General features: G+C 57.4%; 1 protein-coding gene across 1 annotated transcript; it reads right to left on the bottom strand.

Moving 5' to 3' along the window:
• Positions 1-642: 642 nt before the first annotated feature.
• LOC111729345 (fibulin-1-like) lies at positions 643-16460 on the bottom strand. The gene is made up of 2 exons (XM_023520347.1): positions 16285-16460; positions 643-938 (listed from the first exon to the last, which is right to left on the bottom strand). Exons 1-2 carry the CDS (start codon positions 16436-16438, stop codon positions 865-867), a joined length of 228 nt encoding a protein of 75 aa, XP_023376115.1. The 5' UTR covers positions 16439-16460; the 3' UTR covers positions 643-864.
• Between the last annotated feature and the right edge of the window lie 269 nt (positions 16461-16729).

The following is a 16729-nucleotide window of genomic DNA, read 5'->3' as shown; positions in this document are numbered from 1 at the left end:
CCAGTGGCCCCTGATGACTGGGCCACCCTCGGGCACAGTCTGGCCCCCCACCCCCGTGGCCCCTCGTAGGGTGCATGGCCCCACGCTCTCCTGCCTGCTCTGTGCCCCCATCTGCGTCACCTTCTCCTCTCCCCAGGTCTGAGACCAACGATGGCCCCCACCAGCCTGAGTGGCCTGGTTCAGCTGCCGACTTCACCCATCCCAGGGGCAGGAAAGTGATTACTGCTTCCGGTGCTCAGAGGGGCTCTGGGCCTTGAAGGACAGAGGCGACAGGCCGCTTGAGCCTGGGAATTGTGTTCGGACGGAGGAGCAAAGGCGGTGGGAAAGCAGCTCCGCAAACTACAACCGCATGTTTGTTTATTCCCATATATTATTATATTCAACAGAGCATGTAATTCATATATGCCCTAGAAATATATAATTATTATGAATACGAAATATATTTCTAACTATATAAAATATATACTTATTTAGATGTTAAAATCTAATTTATATGTAAATACATTTTTCTGTATATTATTATGTATTTTAAATTTATATAAACTTTACATGTACCTACATATTTTATATAAATTTATATTAATATGATGTAGAATGTATGACTTACATATTAATATATAGCTGTACATTATAAATTTATATATGAAACAAATATTATCAAATAGAATATAATTGTGTCACACACGCGTTTAAAGAAACACTCTTTGCTGCCCGTGGGAACTTTAGTGGCATCAACAGTTCAAACCCACGGGCATTTCTGGGCATCTCCGTGTGTGCCAGGTACCGGGCTAAGTAAGAATGGAGAGAGGATGACAGGCCATCCCTTCTGGGCTCAGTCTGGGGACAGGGAGGAAAGAGAAGGTGCTAATGCAGTGACAGAGAACAGCAGTACGACCCCAGATGAGTTAGTTCACCTTTCTGAGTCTTCGTTTCTTCTTCTGTGAAACGAAGATTCAAAAGAGCCGCCTTCAAAAATCAGAAACAAACACCAGACCATCTTTCCCCTCCCTCAGAAATGCCGCTGGATATTAAAATGCACTGCAACGTTTAAACGTGACCTGGTTTTCACTTCAAGTACCGCCGAATTCCTGCACGGCTCAAAAACAGAGCGAGAGCTAAGTATCTCTACTGGACTGATTTTCAAGTTTTACGAGAAAGGAAAGCTCTAAGTGTGTAGAAAAGCTTGTATGGAAATACATCACGTTAGGGCATCACGTTCGGGCGCTTCGCCGGGTCAGTTTCTATGACGGCCAAAGACCAGAACGCCACGCTGTCGCTCGGATCGCAAACGGCTAGACGGCGAGACGGAAGCAACACAGAAGGAAGCAAAAGGCCGCGTTAGCGGAAAGGGCATCGGGAGGGATGCGGAGGAGGCTGGAGGCCGACGCAGGTCACGGTTAGGGCCTGATTTTCTCAGGATCCCTGCATTTAACAAGAAAAATAATTAAGGCGGAACAAAGGCGAGCCGTAAGGGTCACACGAGAAACGGTGCGAGGGCGCGGAGCAGGCGCTGGAGGAGGTGCTGGAGGAGGTGCCCGTTCCCGCCCACCACAGCGAGCTGCTCCACCCCCGCCCTCCAGCCTGAAGCTCACGCTGAACCCCAGACTCCAACTCCAACGCTGGGCAGCCCAGGGACCCCCTTCCCAGGCCGCACCCACTCAGTAAACTGACCACCGCTGCTTCAGCCAATCGGCCCTGGGGCTCTGGTTTGGGCGAACATAGTCCCTCCAATCCCAGGTTAGCTCAAGTTTGAGTTCCAACTCCTCGTCCTCACCTTGACTGAACCCAAGCTTTATCTTGATATCTCTTTTTTCTTCATAGCTTTCTTACCCATCCATCCACCCACACACCCATCCATCCACCCGCCCGTCATCCTCTCATCCATCCATCCATCCATCCATCTACTTATCCATCCACCCACGCACCCATCCATCCATCCGCCCATCATCCTCTCATCCATCCATCCATCCATCCAATACAGGGGAGGTTTAAGGAAGATTCTACAGGAACTGACTTTAGATTGGATTTTGAAGACAAAGTAGATGCCTAGGAAGCAGAAAGGATGTGAGCAAACCCCAAAAGTATGAGGGTTCAGGCCAGTTCTAGTGTTAATCTTGGGGAGAGAAAGGCAGGTGAGGCTGAGGAGGTGGCAAAGAGCTGGTGCAGGGACTTCACATCCCACAGAACCAGCAACCTGGGTCTGCAGCTTCCTGGCTCCCTCCCCACGGCCGATTCTACAGCGCTGTTCTTTCAGAGCCCCGCCCACCTTCCCAGTGCATGACAAGGGAGGGAGGAGACGAACACGTGCTGCCCACATGTGGCACTGCACACACTGCGAAGCCTCCGCCACGGGTCCAGTTCCATCCTCCCACTTGGCTCCGCAGACATGAAGTTGGTGCCTGCCATGTGCCAGGCACTGCGGACCAGCTGGACCGCTATGTCCTCTTTTGTGAAGCCTTCCCAGCCAGCTCCCACTACAGGGTCAGGGTCTGCCTCACGTTCATCTCTGTCCCCTTGTCCCCAGCCCAGGGCCGAGAGCAGGACGCAGCAGGAGCTCAGTCATGATCATTGAGCGGGATGAAGGCGGAGGAAAAGAGAGAAGGGGCATCAGTCCTTGAGGCCTCACAATTCAGGACGGAAGATATGACTGTCCTGAAGGACGGGGGACCAGGGGGCCGGCACCAAAGGCTCCGAGTGAGGACAGCTTTGTTTGGCATAACCATTCAGGCAGCAAAATGCGGGACGAAGGGAGAGGGCCCTGTTCAGTACGCGTGCCTCGTCCTTTTCCCTGCCAGGTGTTTCCCTCCCCGGCTTTCCATAGCCCCAGAAAAAAAAAGGCCCCAGTGCTGAGTTCAGCTGTGTTAATCTTCCAAACCCTCGTCCCTGGCATTTCTGCTTCGGGTCTCAGACACTGCTGGTATTCTCTGGCGTGTTTGTGCTTCTTAAAGATATAATTAAGCCTTTTTTTTTCCCCTTTGAAAAATGCAGGCCCCCTCGGGCACTTCGCCTTCATGTCTTGTCTCTGCTCAGTAAATTGCAGCTGATCGGGGGGCGGGGGGTGCAGTCCGTGCCTGAGCACAGAGCACGCGAGTCCACTGGGGACCGCCATCGCCTCTTGGGAGTCTGTGGCTTGGATTCCGAGACCCTGGAGCCATCCCCAAGCTTGAGGCTGCTGGTGTCTGAGGCTGCACTTGACTGTCCATCAGTTATTTGAAAGGATGTAAATCAGAGACCGGGCTGACCTGATGTCTAAAGTCACAGCCTGGGGTTCCTACGTCGGTTCCTCACTGACCAGCTGCATGACCTTGTGCCAGTGGCCGTCCTTTCTGAAGTTCAGCCTCCACATCAAAAGTCCTGTGATTCTAACTGACAGCGTGTCATGGCGTGAACAGGGTCGTCGGAGTATTTAACAAAGCGGATGATGAATCAGGAGACTGTGCGGTGTCTCCTGCCCGTGGAAACCAACTGCTTTGTTAAAGGACGGAGATGCGAGTTGGAAATGGCAGAGGTTAGAAAGCCACACGGTGACACCGTGGAAAGAACAAGAGACTGTCCCGACCTGAACCAGGCTGCAGGGCCCTTTGCCTTCCCGCTCATCCCCAGTCCCGCCCCACGGCGATGCGAGGCCACGGGCCGCGGTCCTGTGTCTGGGTCACTGTCGTACCTTTGGTTCTTGAGATACAGTAGGTCCTTGGTCCTACTCTGTACCTGACACACGGGTCATTCGACCAACAGTTGTTAAATGAACACATGAATTAAAGAGCAAAGCGTTTAGCACCATTTATCTGGTTGAAAATTATCGCCCAGAGATGAGAGTGTCGAGGAAGATGGCCGACGGCCACTGAGTGCTCAGGTGGTGACTGTCTAAAAGGAGGAAGGCCACGAATGCGAGCCAGGCCTCCCCGCCTGGCCTCGGTGGCCGTCACACGGGGCCATGCACGTGCAGGGAGGGAGGTGGAGTGTGGGTCTGTGGGGACAAGGTGCTGGAACGGAGGGCCCAGGAGCTCAGAGGAGACCCACGTGGTCTCGCCAGACGAACACAGACACGCTGGGCAGCGGGGAGGAAGCCGACCCTCACCTGGGCTCAGCGAATTTCCCTTGGTAGAAATAACGAACGCTGCCGAGTAGGATGGACAGCACAGATCAAAGGCAAAGAGGAAAACTCAACAACACACGCGAAAAGTACTGTCGGAATTTACAAATAGTTTGGATGGTCTGGGAGGAGGTGCATGGCTGGCGGGGGGTGGGGTGTGTGGCGATCGATGGACTCCACGCGTCCACTGCTTCCTTCGGTCCTCCCCACTGCCCTGAGGACGAAGATGGCCCCTTCCTCTCACCGGAGAGGGGAATGAGCGGACTGCACGGCCCATGGGGGCGTGGACTCTGTCCAAGTCCGACAGACCCTGAAGCCAACTCTCCCATCCCACTGCATTCCCCTCTCCTCACAGTGCGACGGGATGCGGAGGAAACTTCCAGAACATACTGCCCGTGACTGAGTATAAACCTAGGGCAGCAATGGCAGAAAGGAACTGTGGAGGGATCACACCGGTGATTGGCAGCGAAGGAACCGAGTTCCCGAAACCCTGTCTTCGCTTCTCACTCTGAGAAAACAGCGAGGCAGGAGCGTGGAGGAAGGGGCACAGGTGTCAGGCCTGCATACTTAAAATACCAGCTGTCACTCCACATGTCCCAGCAAAACTCATCACCCGTATTTCTTGATTATTATAAATGTGCTCTCTGCACTGGTCTCCCGTGAGCTAAGCCAGGCGGTTGGGACGGGGCCACTGCAGGTACCCGAATGTCAGTCCCTGAGGCCATGTTTTCCTTTGGGGAGAAATATGGAAAGAAAAGTCAGCTTGGCACAGAACCTTTCAGCCTTCTTCCCCGGCTGGTAACTCACATTTACTCTTACAACGCTTTGTCAAAGCCCAAGACCCAAACTCAAATGCTTCCAGACGCCCCCAGATGGGCAACTCACACACCGACCCCCCACTTCCGCCACACCCACTGCCCTTCCCCCAGCCCCGAGGACTCAGTCATCCTCGGCACCCGCTGGCTTCGACCCCTCCTGGCCTTCGACCTCTCCGGCTCAACCACACTGACCCTGACAAATTCTATTTTTAAGAGTCTCTAGACTTTCTTCTCTGCTCCATCCCCCACCGGCCTGAACACTTATGACTCCTTCCTCCTCACCTTCCCCCTAACCACTCCCCCCTCCCCCAAAGCGGCCAGAGCCAGCCTTCCAGAATGTAAACCTGATCCTGAGGTCAGCTGTGGCTCTGCTGAAGTCTTCTGTCCCCACGGAGGCCCCCTGGCTCCCAGTGGGGAAGGCGCGCCTTGAACGGGTCCCTCTCGCCCGAGCGGCTGGTCCCTCAGCAAGGTCCCTGCTCTAGCCACACTGTGCCCTTTGCAGCCCCCGCAGGATGAGCAAGGCCGTGGCAGGGCAGGGCGACCACCGGTCTCGCAGGCTCCATTTGACTCAATTTAGAATTAAGGACCTGGGAACACCAGAGAGAGACAAGTCCTGCCGTCTGCTTTCCAGGCGTTAAGGTCATACTACCTCCTTCTTTAGTGGCAATTAAGGCTCTGAGGGATGAAGAGGCCTGTTCAGCGTGAGGTTGGCGAGTTCGGAACAGGCACCCGGAACCCGACACCTGCCGGGTGGAGCGAGCGCCCTCTCTTCATCCGCCTCGCTCTGCGCATGCGCCGTGCTGTGCCGGGATTACAAACACTGACCGTGCTGGTCTGGGGCCCCAGGGGGCGCTTGGCCCCCCCGGAAGGCCGACAGGCATGACCAGGGCAGCAGAGGCGGGTCAGGGTGACCTCAGGAGAGCCGGGGAGGAATGCTCACCCCGGGTCGGGCACCGGGCACCCTGGAACCGTCACCAGGGAGTTGGTCTCGAGCTGACCTTTGAAGGACAGTGGCCTGGAAGGGCGTAGGATGGGGGAATGGCTCAGAAATGCAGAGAAATGCAGATGCAGAGACATCCTGGACTGGGCTAGACCTTGAAGAGTAGGGCTCTGCCCCGCCCAATGTCACGCAGGAAAGTCATGACGGCAGGAACCTCACGTGGAGTCCTGACCTGCTGCGTGCCCTCTTAAGTCAGGCCCCTGGAGCTGGAACCTCCTCTGTGCCTCAGTTTCCTCACCTGGAATGAGGACGATCACCCACAGGGCTGCTGATAGTGAGCGACAGCGGGCGAAAGTGGGTGTCGGGGTCTCTTCCGTATTTAGGGCTGTCAGGCAGGGCCGTCAGAAGATTCATATCATCAGACTGTTTTATAATTTTGCACAACATGCCTCTACTCCTGTTTGGCTAAAACATTTGTTTTCAAGAAAGAGTAATTTATGAATGTGCCTGGTGATATCAAAGGCTTTTCAAAAAGTGCCTAAGCAGCAGTGAGGGTCACAAATCATTCTGGCTGGACACAGATGACCCCAGGAGAACCTCAGGAGGGAGAGGCAGACATCCTGCTCTGGGCTCGCTTTCACCCCTGGGCGACTCTGGACGTCAGCAGTGCGTGTGATCATGCAGCCTGCTGAGTGCTGCGCCCGGTGACTCCGAGCGTGCATGTCGTGTGTGTGCGTGTGTGTGTGCAAGAAAGAAATACAGTGACAGAGGGGGGCGCTGCACACGGGAACCTCTTCTGGGCTCCTGCCTCTAGGAATTCACAATTGGTGAAAGAAAATCAAGCAAACACACATTGTCATGGCTGCACACCCTTCCCGCGGGCTTGAGCGTTTCTCTGCTCCATTCACAGCAGATCTAGAAGGAGCCTCAGGGCTCCCACTGTGCCTCCCCTCCGCCCGCTCCACTGAGGTGGCCCTGCCAGGTCACCAACGGCCTGGGCCCTGCCGAATCTGACGGTGGACCCTCGGACCTCATCCGACTAGACTCGGCAGCACTGACGGGGCTCCCTGGTCCTCCTGGAAACGCCCTCTCCTCTCCCGGGACGTCATGGCTCCAGGCTTGCCTCTTGTCTCTCTCACGGCACCGCCTCACCTCCGGGACCGCTGAGTGCCCGGGGCGGGAGGACATGCATGTGCCTCTGGCCACCTCTGCTCTGTCTACCCACACCCCGTTGGGTCTCGAGGCTCTATCCTCCATGTGCTTCTGTCTCCCGGACTCGTTGACCCTAGTCCGCCTCGCCAGGGGTATCTAACAAGCCCTTTGAACTTGATGTCCAGAGTGAACTCTGACTTCCCCCAAAGCTGCCACATCACGGCCTTCCCTGTCTCCACTGATGATGACCCCAGGGTTATCTTCCACTCAACATCCCATGTGTCAGCAAAACCTGGCACTACCTTCCAGTCGCACCAGAATCCGTCCACTGCTCACCCCGCCTGCTGGAGTCGCATGGCCAAAGCCATCGCCTCCAGGCTGAATCACCGTAATAGCTCACTGTGTCTCCCTGCTTCTGGCCCCACACCAGCACTCAGACGGGGCCTTCGAAACACCGTCATCTGGAAACCCTTACGTGGCTCCCACCTCGCTCGTTGGAAAAGCATCGAGGCCCCACGGCGGCCTCAAGTCCCTGCCTCGTCAGCCAGCAGCTTGTGCCTCTGCTCTGGCCACACGGGCTCCTTGCTGCAACCCGAACACCAGGCTCCCCTCCGGCCCAGGGGCTCTGCGTGTGCTGCTCCCTCTGCCTGGATCACTGCGTGATTCATGTCCTCTGCTCCTCGGGGCTTGGACAGATGTCTCCGCCACCAGATTTAAAGTGGCTCCTGCATGTGGCACCTGCCTCCCCCTCCTCCTCCCTGAATGGTACTCGCCACCACCAGACAGTGCGTATCACACTTGTTGCTGGTCTGCTCCCGCCCTCCAGAACAAAACGTGTAGGAGCCAGGGATTCACGCCTGTCTGTCTGGGTTGATGCTGCAGCTCCCAGAGCAGCGCCTGCCCGTGTAGGGCACAGTGTCTCCCAGGAGAGCGGCTATGGGAAGCTCGGGAGCAGCTCCGCCAGGTGCCGTGGGTGCCCAGGGGGAGGCGCTGCGCTCTGCCCGTGCAGGGCGCATGCGCGGAGGGGACGGCGGACCTGGGCCTCGAGGGGTGCGCAGGGGTTTGCCGAGAGCGGAAGGAGGTGTGTGTTATGGCCGAAGTCCAGGCAAGAAAGGACGCCGTTCACGCCGCTGCGGGTCCTGCTCGGGCCCTAGGAGCTGCCTGGGGCGGAGAAGCTTCCAGCATGCTCCCCACAGCCTCTGTAAGCTTTGCTTAGCAGCCCCCCGAAACCTTCTCAGAGTCCGGCCGAGCCCGGGGGGCCTCCTGGGAGTCACCAGCTGCGTGACTGGGGTGACCTCTGAGAATTTACGCGTCTGTGAAATGGGGGGTTGGGAGCCAACTTCACCGGGCTTTGGAGGGGCAACAGCTGCCATCCAGAGTGGCTACGTGCCAGCACAGGGGGCATAAAAAGTGTTTGCCCCCTCTCACGCCGCCTGCCCACCACCCCCCACCACCCTCAGTGACACTGCCAGCCTCAAGGTGAAGTCAGGCCGCAGCCCGTCCTGGGGCTGGAGGCGACTGAGCCGTCGCCCTGGGCAATCACTTGGCTGCTGGCCAGGGTGTGGTCCCAGGGTGACAGAGCTGTGCCTCCCGGAGAAGAGAAAGCGCCTAATCCCCAGGCTTTGCTGTGAAAGCCAGGAGAGGCCAATCACTCATCACCCGGCAGGGACGGCCATGCTGTTGTTTTTAGGTGGAATTTCTGAATCTTGTTTGTAATGTGTACTGATCCTGGGCCGGGCTTTGCACACCAGGCCGCGGGACGGGTCAGCAGCGCATGCTCAAGCCCTTACGAGGTAATGATTTTAAGGAGGGGATCGGGGCCCTGCTGGCTGGTAGGACCGGGCAGGCAAGCTCTTGGCTTTGACCGAGGCCTTGCCTGGCTGGGGGCAGCACAGCTCGGCCACTGTCCCCACTCACAAGCTCTTGCACCCCGGTTGCTGTGTGCAGTAGGGCGGGCTGGGCACTGCTTGTGGACTAGGCTGCGAAAGGTACCCCCTCGGGTTGAGCAGGGCACAGCACATCCAACTGCACGTAGCAGCCCCGCCACACTTCTCCCCTTCTGGGACATTAACAGGACGGAAACGCCCCTAAAAACAAGCACTTTTGGCTGCAGGAACTCAGGTGGCAGGACGCTGGGGAAGCCGGTAGGCAGCTTCTGAGAAGCAGCATCTGTGGCTTGGGCATACATTTGTCCCCCAGCACCGGCGCGGGGTTGACACGGAGTAGGAACCAGGGTGTTCCTGTCGACTGCGTGAGGTGATTCCAGAAGGAGAGGACCCGGGAGGCGTGGCCTCTACCATCCCGCTTCAGGCTCCTGGCTCGCCAGCCCAGGCCACCGGACGTGACTATTAAATACCTCTCAGGTAGCTGGAGCCACCTGGGGGTGAACAGTCCTGGCCCTGTCCCATGTGCTTCATTCCGGCCTGTTGTCTCCTTAGGGGGCTCCATGCTCCCCCCAGCTCCCCGGCTCCGAATGGCGTCCTCGCAGAGGCACATTTGTGCCCCTAACGGCCCATCAGCTGTGCTGAAACACACACGGTCCCTCCGATCTCCGATCTGTAACCCGGCCAGGCCCGTATTACCATGGTGATGTTGCTGAGAGAAAATCTGAGGCTCAGAGAGGTCATGCGACCTGCCTGAGGTCACACAGCTGGACACGGAGAACCGAGTCAAGCACAGAACGTCGTTTCCTAGATTCAGTGCTCGGGCTGCGGACACGCGGGAACTTAATCGCGTTTTGCCCCCAAAGCGTTACCCCGGCCGCTGACGTTTTCCAAATAGTTAGCTTGAAACAGAGTAATAATCCCTACAGCTCATGGATGGAGTTTAAAATGCTACTCTGAAATGTAGAAAACTTTAGTTACCTTTAAGAGGGAGTGGGGCGGGGGTTACTGTATAAGGGCGTTGGCACATCGGTCAAATTTGGGGCCCCTACCTCAAGCTTCAGCATCAGCAGCGCGGAAAGTGGAGACTGTGCAGCCCCCTCTCGTGGAGAGGGTCTGGTCTCCACTAGGACCAACATGCCTATCACGCGCCAGGCCCTGCTAGGAGCTTCCGCATAGTCAGTCCATAGTCAGTCGGTTCATCTAATTATGTTAATTGGCGTCTGTAATTAGGGCCAATCTCTTCTAAACCCGATGTAGATAACCATCTCTGGAGGGGTGGGGGCAGACAACCCACCAGCTTCATTCATTCAGACCTTACTGAGCGCAGGGCACTGGCTGCCACCGCAACTGGCCAGCCAGGCCCCTGCTGAAGCTGAGGACAGGAAGCCTCTGGTCTCTTGGGGGGACCTGGGGGCCCTTGGAGCTGTCCGGGGAGTGACTGAGAACACACCTGCCTGTCATGGCGGCTGGCTTGGTGGCTGTGGGGCCCTGGGCCAGCCCTTCATCTTTTCTTATATAAACGGTGATGTCGGCCCAGGGCTGCTGTCCCACGAGGCCACACAAGGACCTAACAGTGCGGAGCCTGTGGAGGGCTCTGTGCAAGGGGATGAGTGAATGCACACGGGGACACCAGGCAACTTGTCCACCTCCAAGTGAGCCGAGAGCAAAGTCTCTACATCCTGTCCCTGGGCCCAGGGTGGCCTTAGTCTGGGGACACGAGGCTGGGCCTTGATACTGTGGGCCATCGTTTCTCCACACCAACGAGTATGAAACTTCTCAGAAATCAAACCCCGTGTGTGTCCACACACACTCCACACCCACACACCTACACGCAAAGCCACACCTACATATACTGGCCTACATTTGTCCTCACCTAAATGCCCATATACACCCCTAGGCGCACACTCATATACACTCACACACTCGCCCCCACACTCAGCCCCGCGTGCACTGCCTCAAACCCAAGGACTTCCCCAGAAACGAGCTCACAAAATCGAGCGAGGTCTGCATTTCTTTTCACACTTGCAGGCTGTAACCAGGGCACTTGTCCAGCCAGAGCGGGCCCTGCGGTGTGGGCTCCTGCTCCAGGGCAGGTGGGCCAGCGATCAGTGTGGGCTCCCGCTCCACGGCAGACGGGCCAGCGAGAGCGCGTTGGCACCGGCCGGGTGCAATCAGAGCGGGACTTTCCAGGGCCCTGTTCCCTCTGTCAGCACAGTGGTGCCTGAACCACATAGACTTGAGGGGGTTCTTTACTTGCAAGTGAGGGCCCAGCACCCGAGGCCCTGTGGCCCTTTGCTGTTTCTCCTCTGCCCTCACTGGTGCATCCTGGGTGCTTTGTAGCCCCAGACTGCACGGTGCCCCCCACCTCCCTGCCTCTCGTCCTGCTACCCCTGGGCTGGGAGTGCCTCTTTGCCTGGCTCACTCCTACGCGGCTGTCAAAACCCAACATTTGTGTTGCCTCTTCCAAGAAGCCTCCCTTGACTGTTCCACAAGGCCAGCAGGGCTGCACGTCTCTGCACGTCTAGTACCTTCCACGTGCTGTTGTATGGAGAAGGGATTAGGTCGGTGTCCATCTCTTGCACGGGGCTGGGAGCTCCTGGGGTGTGGGACATGTGTCTCGCAAGGACCTCAGCCTCCCCAGAGTTGCTCCGGGCCTGGCTCACAGAGGCTCAGAGCGTGTCCCTTGGACTGTAGGCAAGGGTAGGTGACAGGGTGACAGAGTCTCAGCAGGGCACCAGATACACATGACTCAGTGGTAACCAGGGGAAGTAGTGGAATGAGTAAGAGCTGGAGAGTGTGCGTGTGCGTGTGTGTGCATACACGTGTGCATGTGTGCATTCGTGGCACAGTCACTGAAACTAAAAACCCAACTTGCATTTGGCACTGGGGTGGGAGGTCCCTGGGTCAGTGAAGAGTGTGACCATAGTCAAGCCCCAGGACCTGCACTGGCACTTACGCTGAGGAACTGAGCAGGACGTGGCTCGTCACTCCACGACTTCTGTACGCGTGGTCGTCTTGAAGCTTCAAGTCCACCCTGTTATAAGTAAAGGCCCCCCTTCAAGTCTGTATGGTCAAGAGGTAAGGTTCGAAACACCACCGTGCTGAGGAAGGGACAAGGTCCTGGAACGTCCTTCTCTGATGCTTCACCTGGCCAATGGCAAACCAGCCCAGGTGCCATCTCCCCTGCAGCCTGATTTGCCCAAGCAGGGGTAGCCCCAGGCTCTGCACCCACAGCACCTCTCACTGTACTCTCCTGTCACTCTCTGGGAACTGTCATCCTCCCCAGAAGCAGAGATCACACCCTCTTCACACAGCACACAGTAGGGCTCAAAAGGCATTGGAGAATGGACGAGCCAGTTAGCCGATTAGTCACAGTGCCCTCCAGGCCTGCCTGCCTTTGAGCACTGTGACTCACCCGCCACAGCAGCGAGGCTGAGGACCTTCTGAGCCCGTGCACAAAGGAGCGAAGCTAGCGTGGCCGCGGGTAGCTCCTTGCGGACCTTCGCGAGTTAAACGGAACGAGAAGGGAGAAGCGGAGACACTGGGGCAGCTCCTGGGAGCAGCTGCCTCTCAACTGTTATTCTCATCTGAATGAAATCTACATGAAATACACATTTGTCTATTCCCATGACCTCTGAAGCTGTAACCCAGGGACTCAGGAGCTGTCACCAGAAAGATCCCTTCTCCAGCACCCCCATTAGAGCTGGTACGCCGCAGAGCGAAGACAGAATTGGGGCTGGATAAGGCAGGCTTCGCAGAGGCCCGAGAATACCTTGGGCATTAATAGAACATTTTTGCACAGACTGAAATGCATTCTTCATTTTTCACTGACAGCTGGTTAATGAGGAATGCAACAGAGCGGCTGTCCGGGGCTTCGCGAGGCAGCAGGCCCCGCCCTGCTCCAGAGCCCCGTCCTCGCTAAGACTGGTGTTTGGAGGACAGGTTAGGGGAAGGCTGGGCCCTCAGAGCTTCTTAGACGGCTTAGGGCAGCTTCTTCTGTTTTTCGACGGGGAAGAGTGAACACAGCGGCTTCAGGGCCCCGGTGGCTTGTACACTAGTTATTTTCCCCGGACACCCAAACGCTTGGCAACTGTGTCCAAGCAGCGCCGGCCCTCTGGGTGTTTGGGGAACACAGGGCTCGAGGCCTGCTCTGTCCCCTAGCACTGAGTGGCCTTGGGCAAGCCTCCTGCCCCCTCTGGCACTTGCTCCCTCAACCATTATGAGGATAAACCCCCGAGTCGCAGGGTCATGGCAGTGTCGTGGCAGTGACGGGACACCTGCTCCAGGCACTCACTCAGTGTTAGTTGCTCCTTCACGTGAACCGAGACTCAGCTCAAGACCTCACCTCCTCCAGGAAGCCTCCCTGACCTGGGTCCTCAGAGGCCGTGGCCTAGAGCGGGCAAGTGTTCAGCTAACACCTGTGAGTAGGTGGGTTGTCCCTTCTTGGGTGCTGAGGCAGCGTAGGGCTGCGTGCTGGTTTTCGTTGGGCCAGGGGACCCCCCCAGGCTCTGCTGGGGCATAACAAATAGGAGGCTTGAATAGCCCCCCAAAACGCTTTCCCCTCTGCAATGACATAAAGGGTTTCTGTCTATGACATTGCTTGAAATGAAAACTGCATCGCTGAAAAACAAGTTCCCGAGCATCCCGGGCCTGCAGTCTTGTGAAATCATTTACTCAGTACCCTCCTTTGCCCAGGGGAGACAGTCCCACCGACCCCTGCAGGTATCTGTGAGGACCGAGCAGGGAGCATGAGCGTGGGGGTGAATGAGACTCACGATGTGTCTCCATCTGACCGCGCTGGGCTTCGGTCCAGCAGCACAGCAATCCACCCCACGGGCAGGCCGAAGCCGCAACACCACACCACGTCCAAGGCCAGCGTGTGGCGGGATGGCCACCCCCAGAGGCCTGGAAGCTCCTGGGGTGCGCAGATGTTATTTGGGGCAGAGGAGGAGAAGTAAGGAGGTGGGGATAAGGGAACCGAGCGAAGAGACCACGACCTCAGGCAGAGAAATAAGGCAGCGACCGGCGGGTATAGAGACGAGCCCAGTGAGATAGGGCCTGGGTCACACCCCAGTGAGACCCTGCCTGCTGTGACCTTGGTCCTCCACCTGGGAGATGACACTGGCCAACTCCAGGAGCCCAACCAGATGGGACACCCTATGAACACACTGAGGAGGGGAAGAGGCTGGGCCCACGAGGGCGCTAGGACTACAGGTAGGACAAGAGCCCAAGGGCCAGCCTGGGCCCTCCCGCCCGAGCACCAGCCTGGAATTCCAAAGACCAGGGCACATGTGACTACGTGCAGTGACGGACAGCCGCTGTGGCCTTATCCACATTCCATTCCCAGGGAGCGGGGGCACCTGTGGTCCCCTCTCCCTGGGGCTCCGTCCTGTTCCCCACTCTGCCCGGGCCATGGCGAGAAGACTGGCGAGGCCCCTCACCTGTCTGGGCCTCTGTTTCCCCTTCTACAAAAGCAGCTGGCAGAGGCGGTCTCCAGGAGGCTCTGACACGCCAAGATTTTCTGCCCCACTAGATGGGAAGAAACAGCCTCCCAGATGGGTCTGTTTAGAGTATAGATTCAGCTAGAAAACTGTGCTGGTGGACAACAGATCTGGGCTTGGCCGCTGTCTAACCCTCTGGCATGGACCACCCCAAGGTAGACTTAGCTGAGAAGCTGGAGGTGCAAACACTGCAGGGACCCCGGCTCCAGGAGCCCCCAAAGGCCGGGGAGGCCAGACCCGTCTCCTTCCGTGTCGTGTTTTCGTGATCTGTGTTGGGGGCTGTCTCTCTCCCCTGCTGGAATGCAAAGCCCCAAGGGGCAGGAGCCGTGTGGTGCTTATCCATATCTGTACCCACAACGCCTGGCCCAGGGCCTGGTACAGATGGGGGCTCAGGAAGGGTCTGATTCCAACTCCCAAGGTGAATTACCCTGGGCGGCCATGTTGCAGCCACACCTGCAGGCCCACCATTAAGCACAGGGCTGACGCGAGGTGGCCTTTTGTGTGTGGGTGTCATCGGGCTGCCCGCCGTCCCCACCCAGCACACACACAGGCGGGACAAACTCGACTTCCTCCTGCCTGTCCTCATCCCCAGGCTCCTGAAGGTCCCTTAAGGGCCTCTTTATCTAACAGTGGGGGAAACTGAGGCCAGAGTGGGCGGCGACTCCAGGGCAAGCGGCGCTTTTGGGACCGCTGACAACCACACTGCACGTCCTGCCCTCGGGATGCCAGCGAGGGCTAATGTAGCATTAATTGTAATTAACTAATTACTCCTGCTGCCAAGCAGCGGAGGAGGAGGCTGGGGAGCCCCCATGACTCAGTCATGTTTACAACGTGCAGACCCATTTAAGAGCTTGTAAAGTCGCTATAAATGGCCCTTTGGCAGCAGGGGATAACGATTCCGTCTCCAGCTGCCAGTTTAACAAACGGTCGGGTTCAGGGCTTCAGGGCTTCAGGGCCTGGGATTCTGAGATCCAACAGTGCCACCTAGAGACCACGTTCCAAAACGCTCTGCTCAGTGGGCCACCCGAGTGGACGCTGCCTCCAGGTCAAGACCTCACAGAACCTGGGGCCTCAGAGACCACACAGCCCACACCCCACCGCCCCCATTCACAGTGGGGAAGCCGAGGCCCAGGTGGCGACACAGCCTGGCTCTGGGTGGCCCGGCCACGTGGAGAATGTTCAGTCTAAGTCTAAGTCCCCAGGAGCAGCTGTGATCCTTATGCCACATGAACTTGAATTTTCTTTAGGTGACAGTTCAGGAGAGATACTGTGAACCAGTCCCCCAGACACCCCCGCTTCCCCTCCCTCTTCACCTGAGACGTACCCTCAGCTGCCACCACTGTAACTGTCTCTTGCCCCAGCCTTTCTTTGTGCCATTGAATCTCCAGGGGCAAGTCCTGGAAGCACCCCACGGTCAGAGGGGCTGTGCGTGTGTGCCACCACGTGGTCTCTGTCCTCGCAGGACTGACACACGGAAAGGGACAAAGCCTGGACACGGGCAAGGCCCGCGCAGGCGAGACCAGAGGGAGGTCCTCTGACCTCCCGTCTCTAGGCCTGCTGTGCTGTAGGAATGAAAATCACACTCCACCTGTGTGACCTCGTCTGAAATTCTCAGGTGTGAGACACAGAGATCTAGTCAGTCACCCGTTTATGGGTGGGGAGATCGAGGTCCACAGGAGCCGCCCCGAGAGCCAGTGGCACAGCTGGGGCAGGTCGCAGGCGGGCTCCACCACCCTGGGCACGCCTCAAGCGGGGATCGACTGGGGTCGGACTTCGGATGGGGACTCAGATGGGAGCTGGGCTGGTCCAGAGACGTTTTCCTGCCCAATTAGCGCGACGCGCTAGGAGGACAGGCGGCGTGTCTGGACAGACCTGGACATCTCGGGCTACTCACCCACGGTCATGCCGTCCATGTAGCGATTGATGATGTCGAAAGAGTCCCGCAGGTTCCCTTCCGTTATGTCGAAGATGATGTCGGCGCGGTTGGCGGGGTGCGCGGGCGTGATGGCGCGGAGGAAGATGATCTCTGCAAGGCGGAAGCGCGTCATGGAAAGGGGCGTGGCGCTGGGGCCCCGCCCACCGGAAGTGCACCCTCGGGTAACCAGAATGCAGCAAGAAGAGACCCCTGCTTGGAGAAGGCGGAGGGGTCCCCCACCCTAGCAAGAGGGAAACTGAGGCCTGGAGAGATTTTTATTTTTTTTTGGCTCTTTCCTGAGGTCATGGAGCTTATCAGCAGCAGCGCCAGCACTGAGAAGTAGCTAGTAATTAATCAAGAATCTTCGAGAAGCTAGGAAGGAGAAGGGGAAGGGGGTTACAGGAGGGGAGATGGGAGAGAGACC

Source organism: Pteropus vampyrus, unplaced genomic scaffold, assembly GCF_000151845.1.
Source record: "Pteropus vampyrus isolate Shadow unplaced genomic scaffold, Pvam_2.0 Scaffold257, whole genome shotgun sequence".
NCBI classification, from domain to species: domain Eukaryota; kingdom Metazoa; phylum Chordata; class Mammalia; order Chiroptera; family Pteropodidae; genus Pteropus; species Pteropus vampyrus.
This window is presented reverse-complemented; position numbering and strand designations above follow the sequence as displayed.

Bases quoted from the DNA above. Each gene is read 5' to 3' on its own strand.
- LOC111729345 (XM_023520347.1), bottom strand. From the start codon at position 16,438: ATGACGCGCTTCCGCCTTGCAGAGATCATCTTCCTCCGCGCCATCACG. The intron at 939-16,284 runs GTGAGTAGCCCG...TTCGTTTCACAG, and splicing joins CATGGACGGCATGACCGTGG to AAGAAGAAACGAAGACTCAG.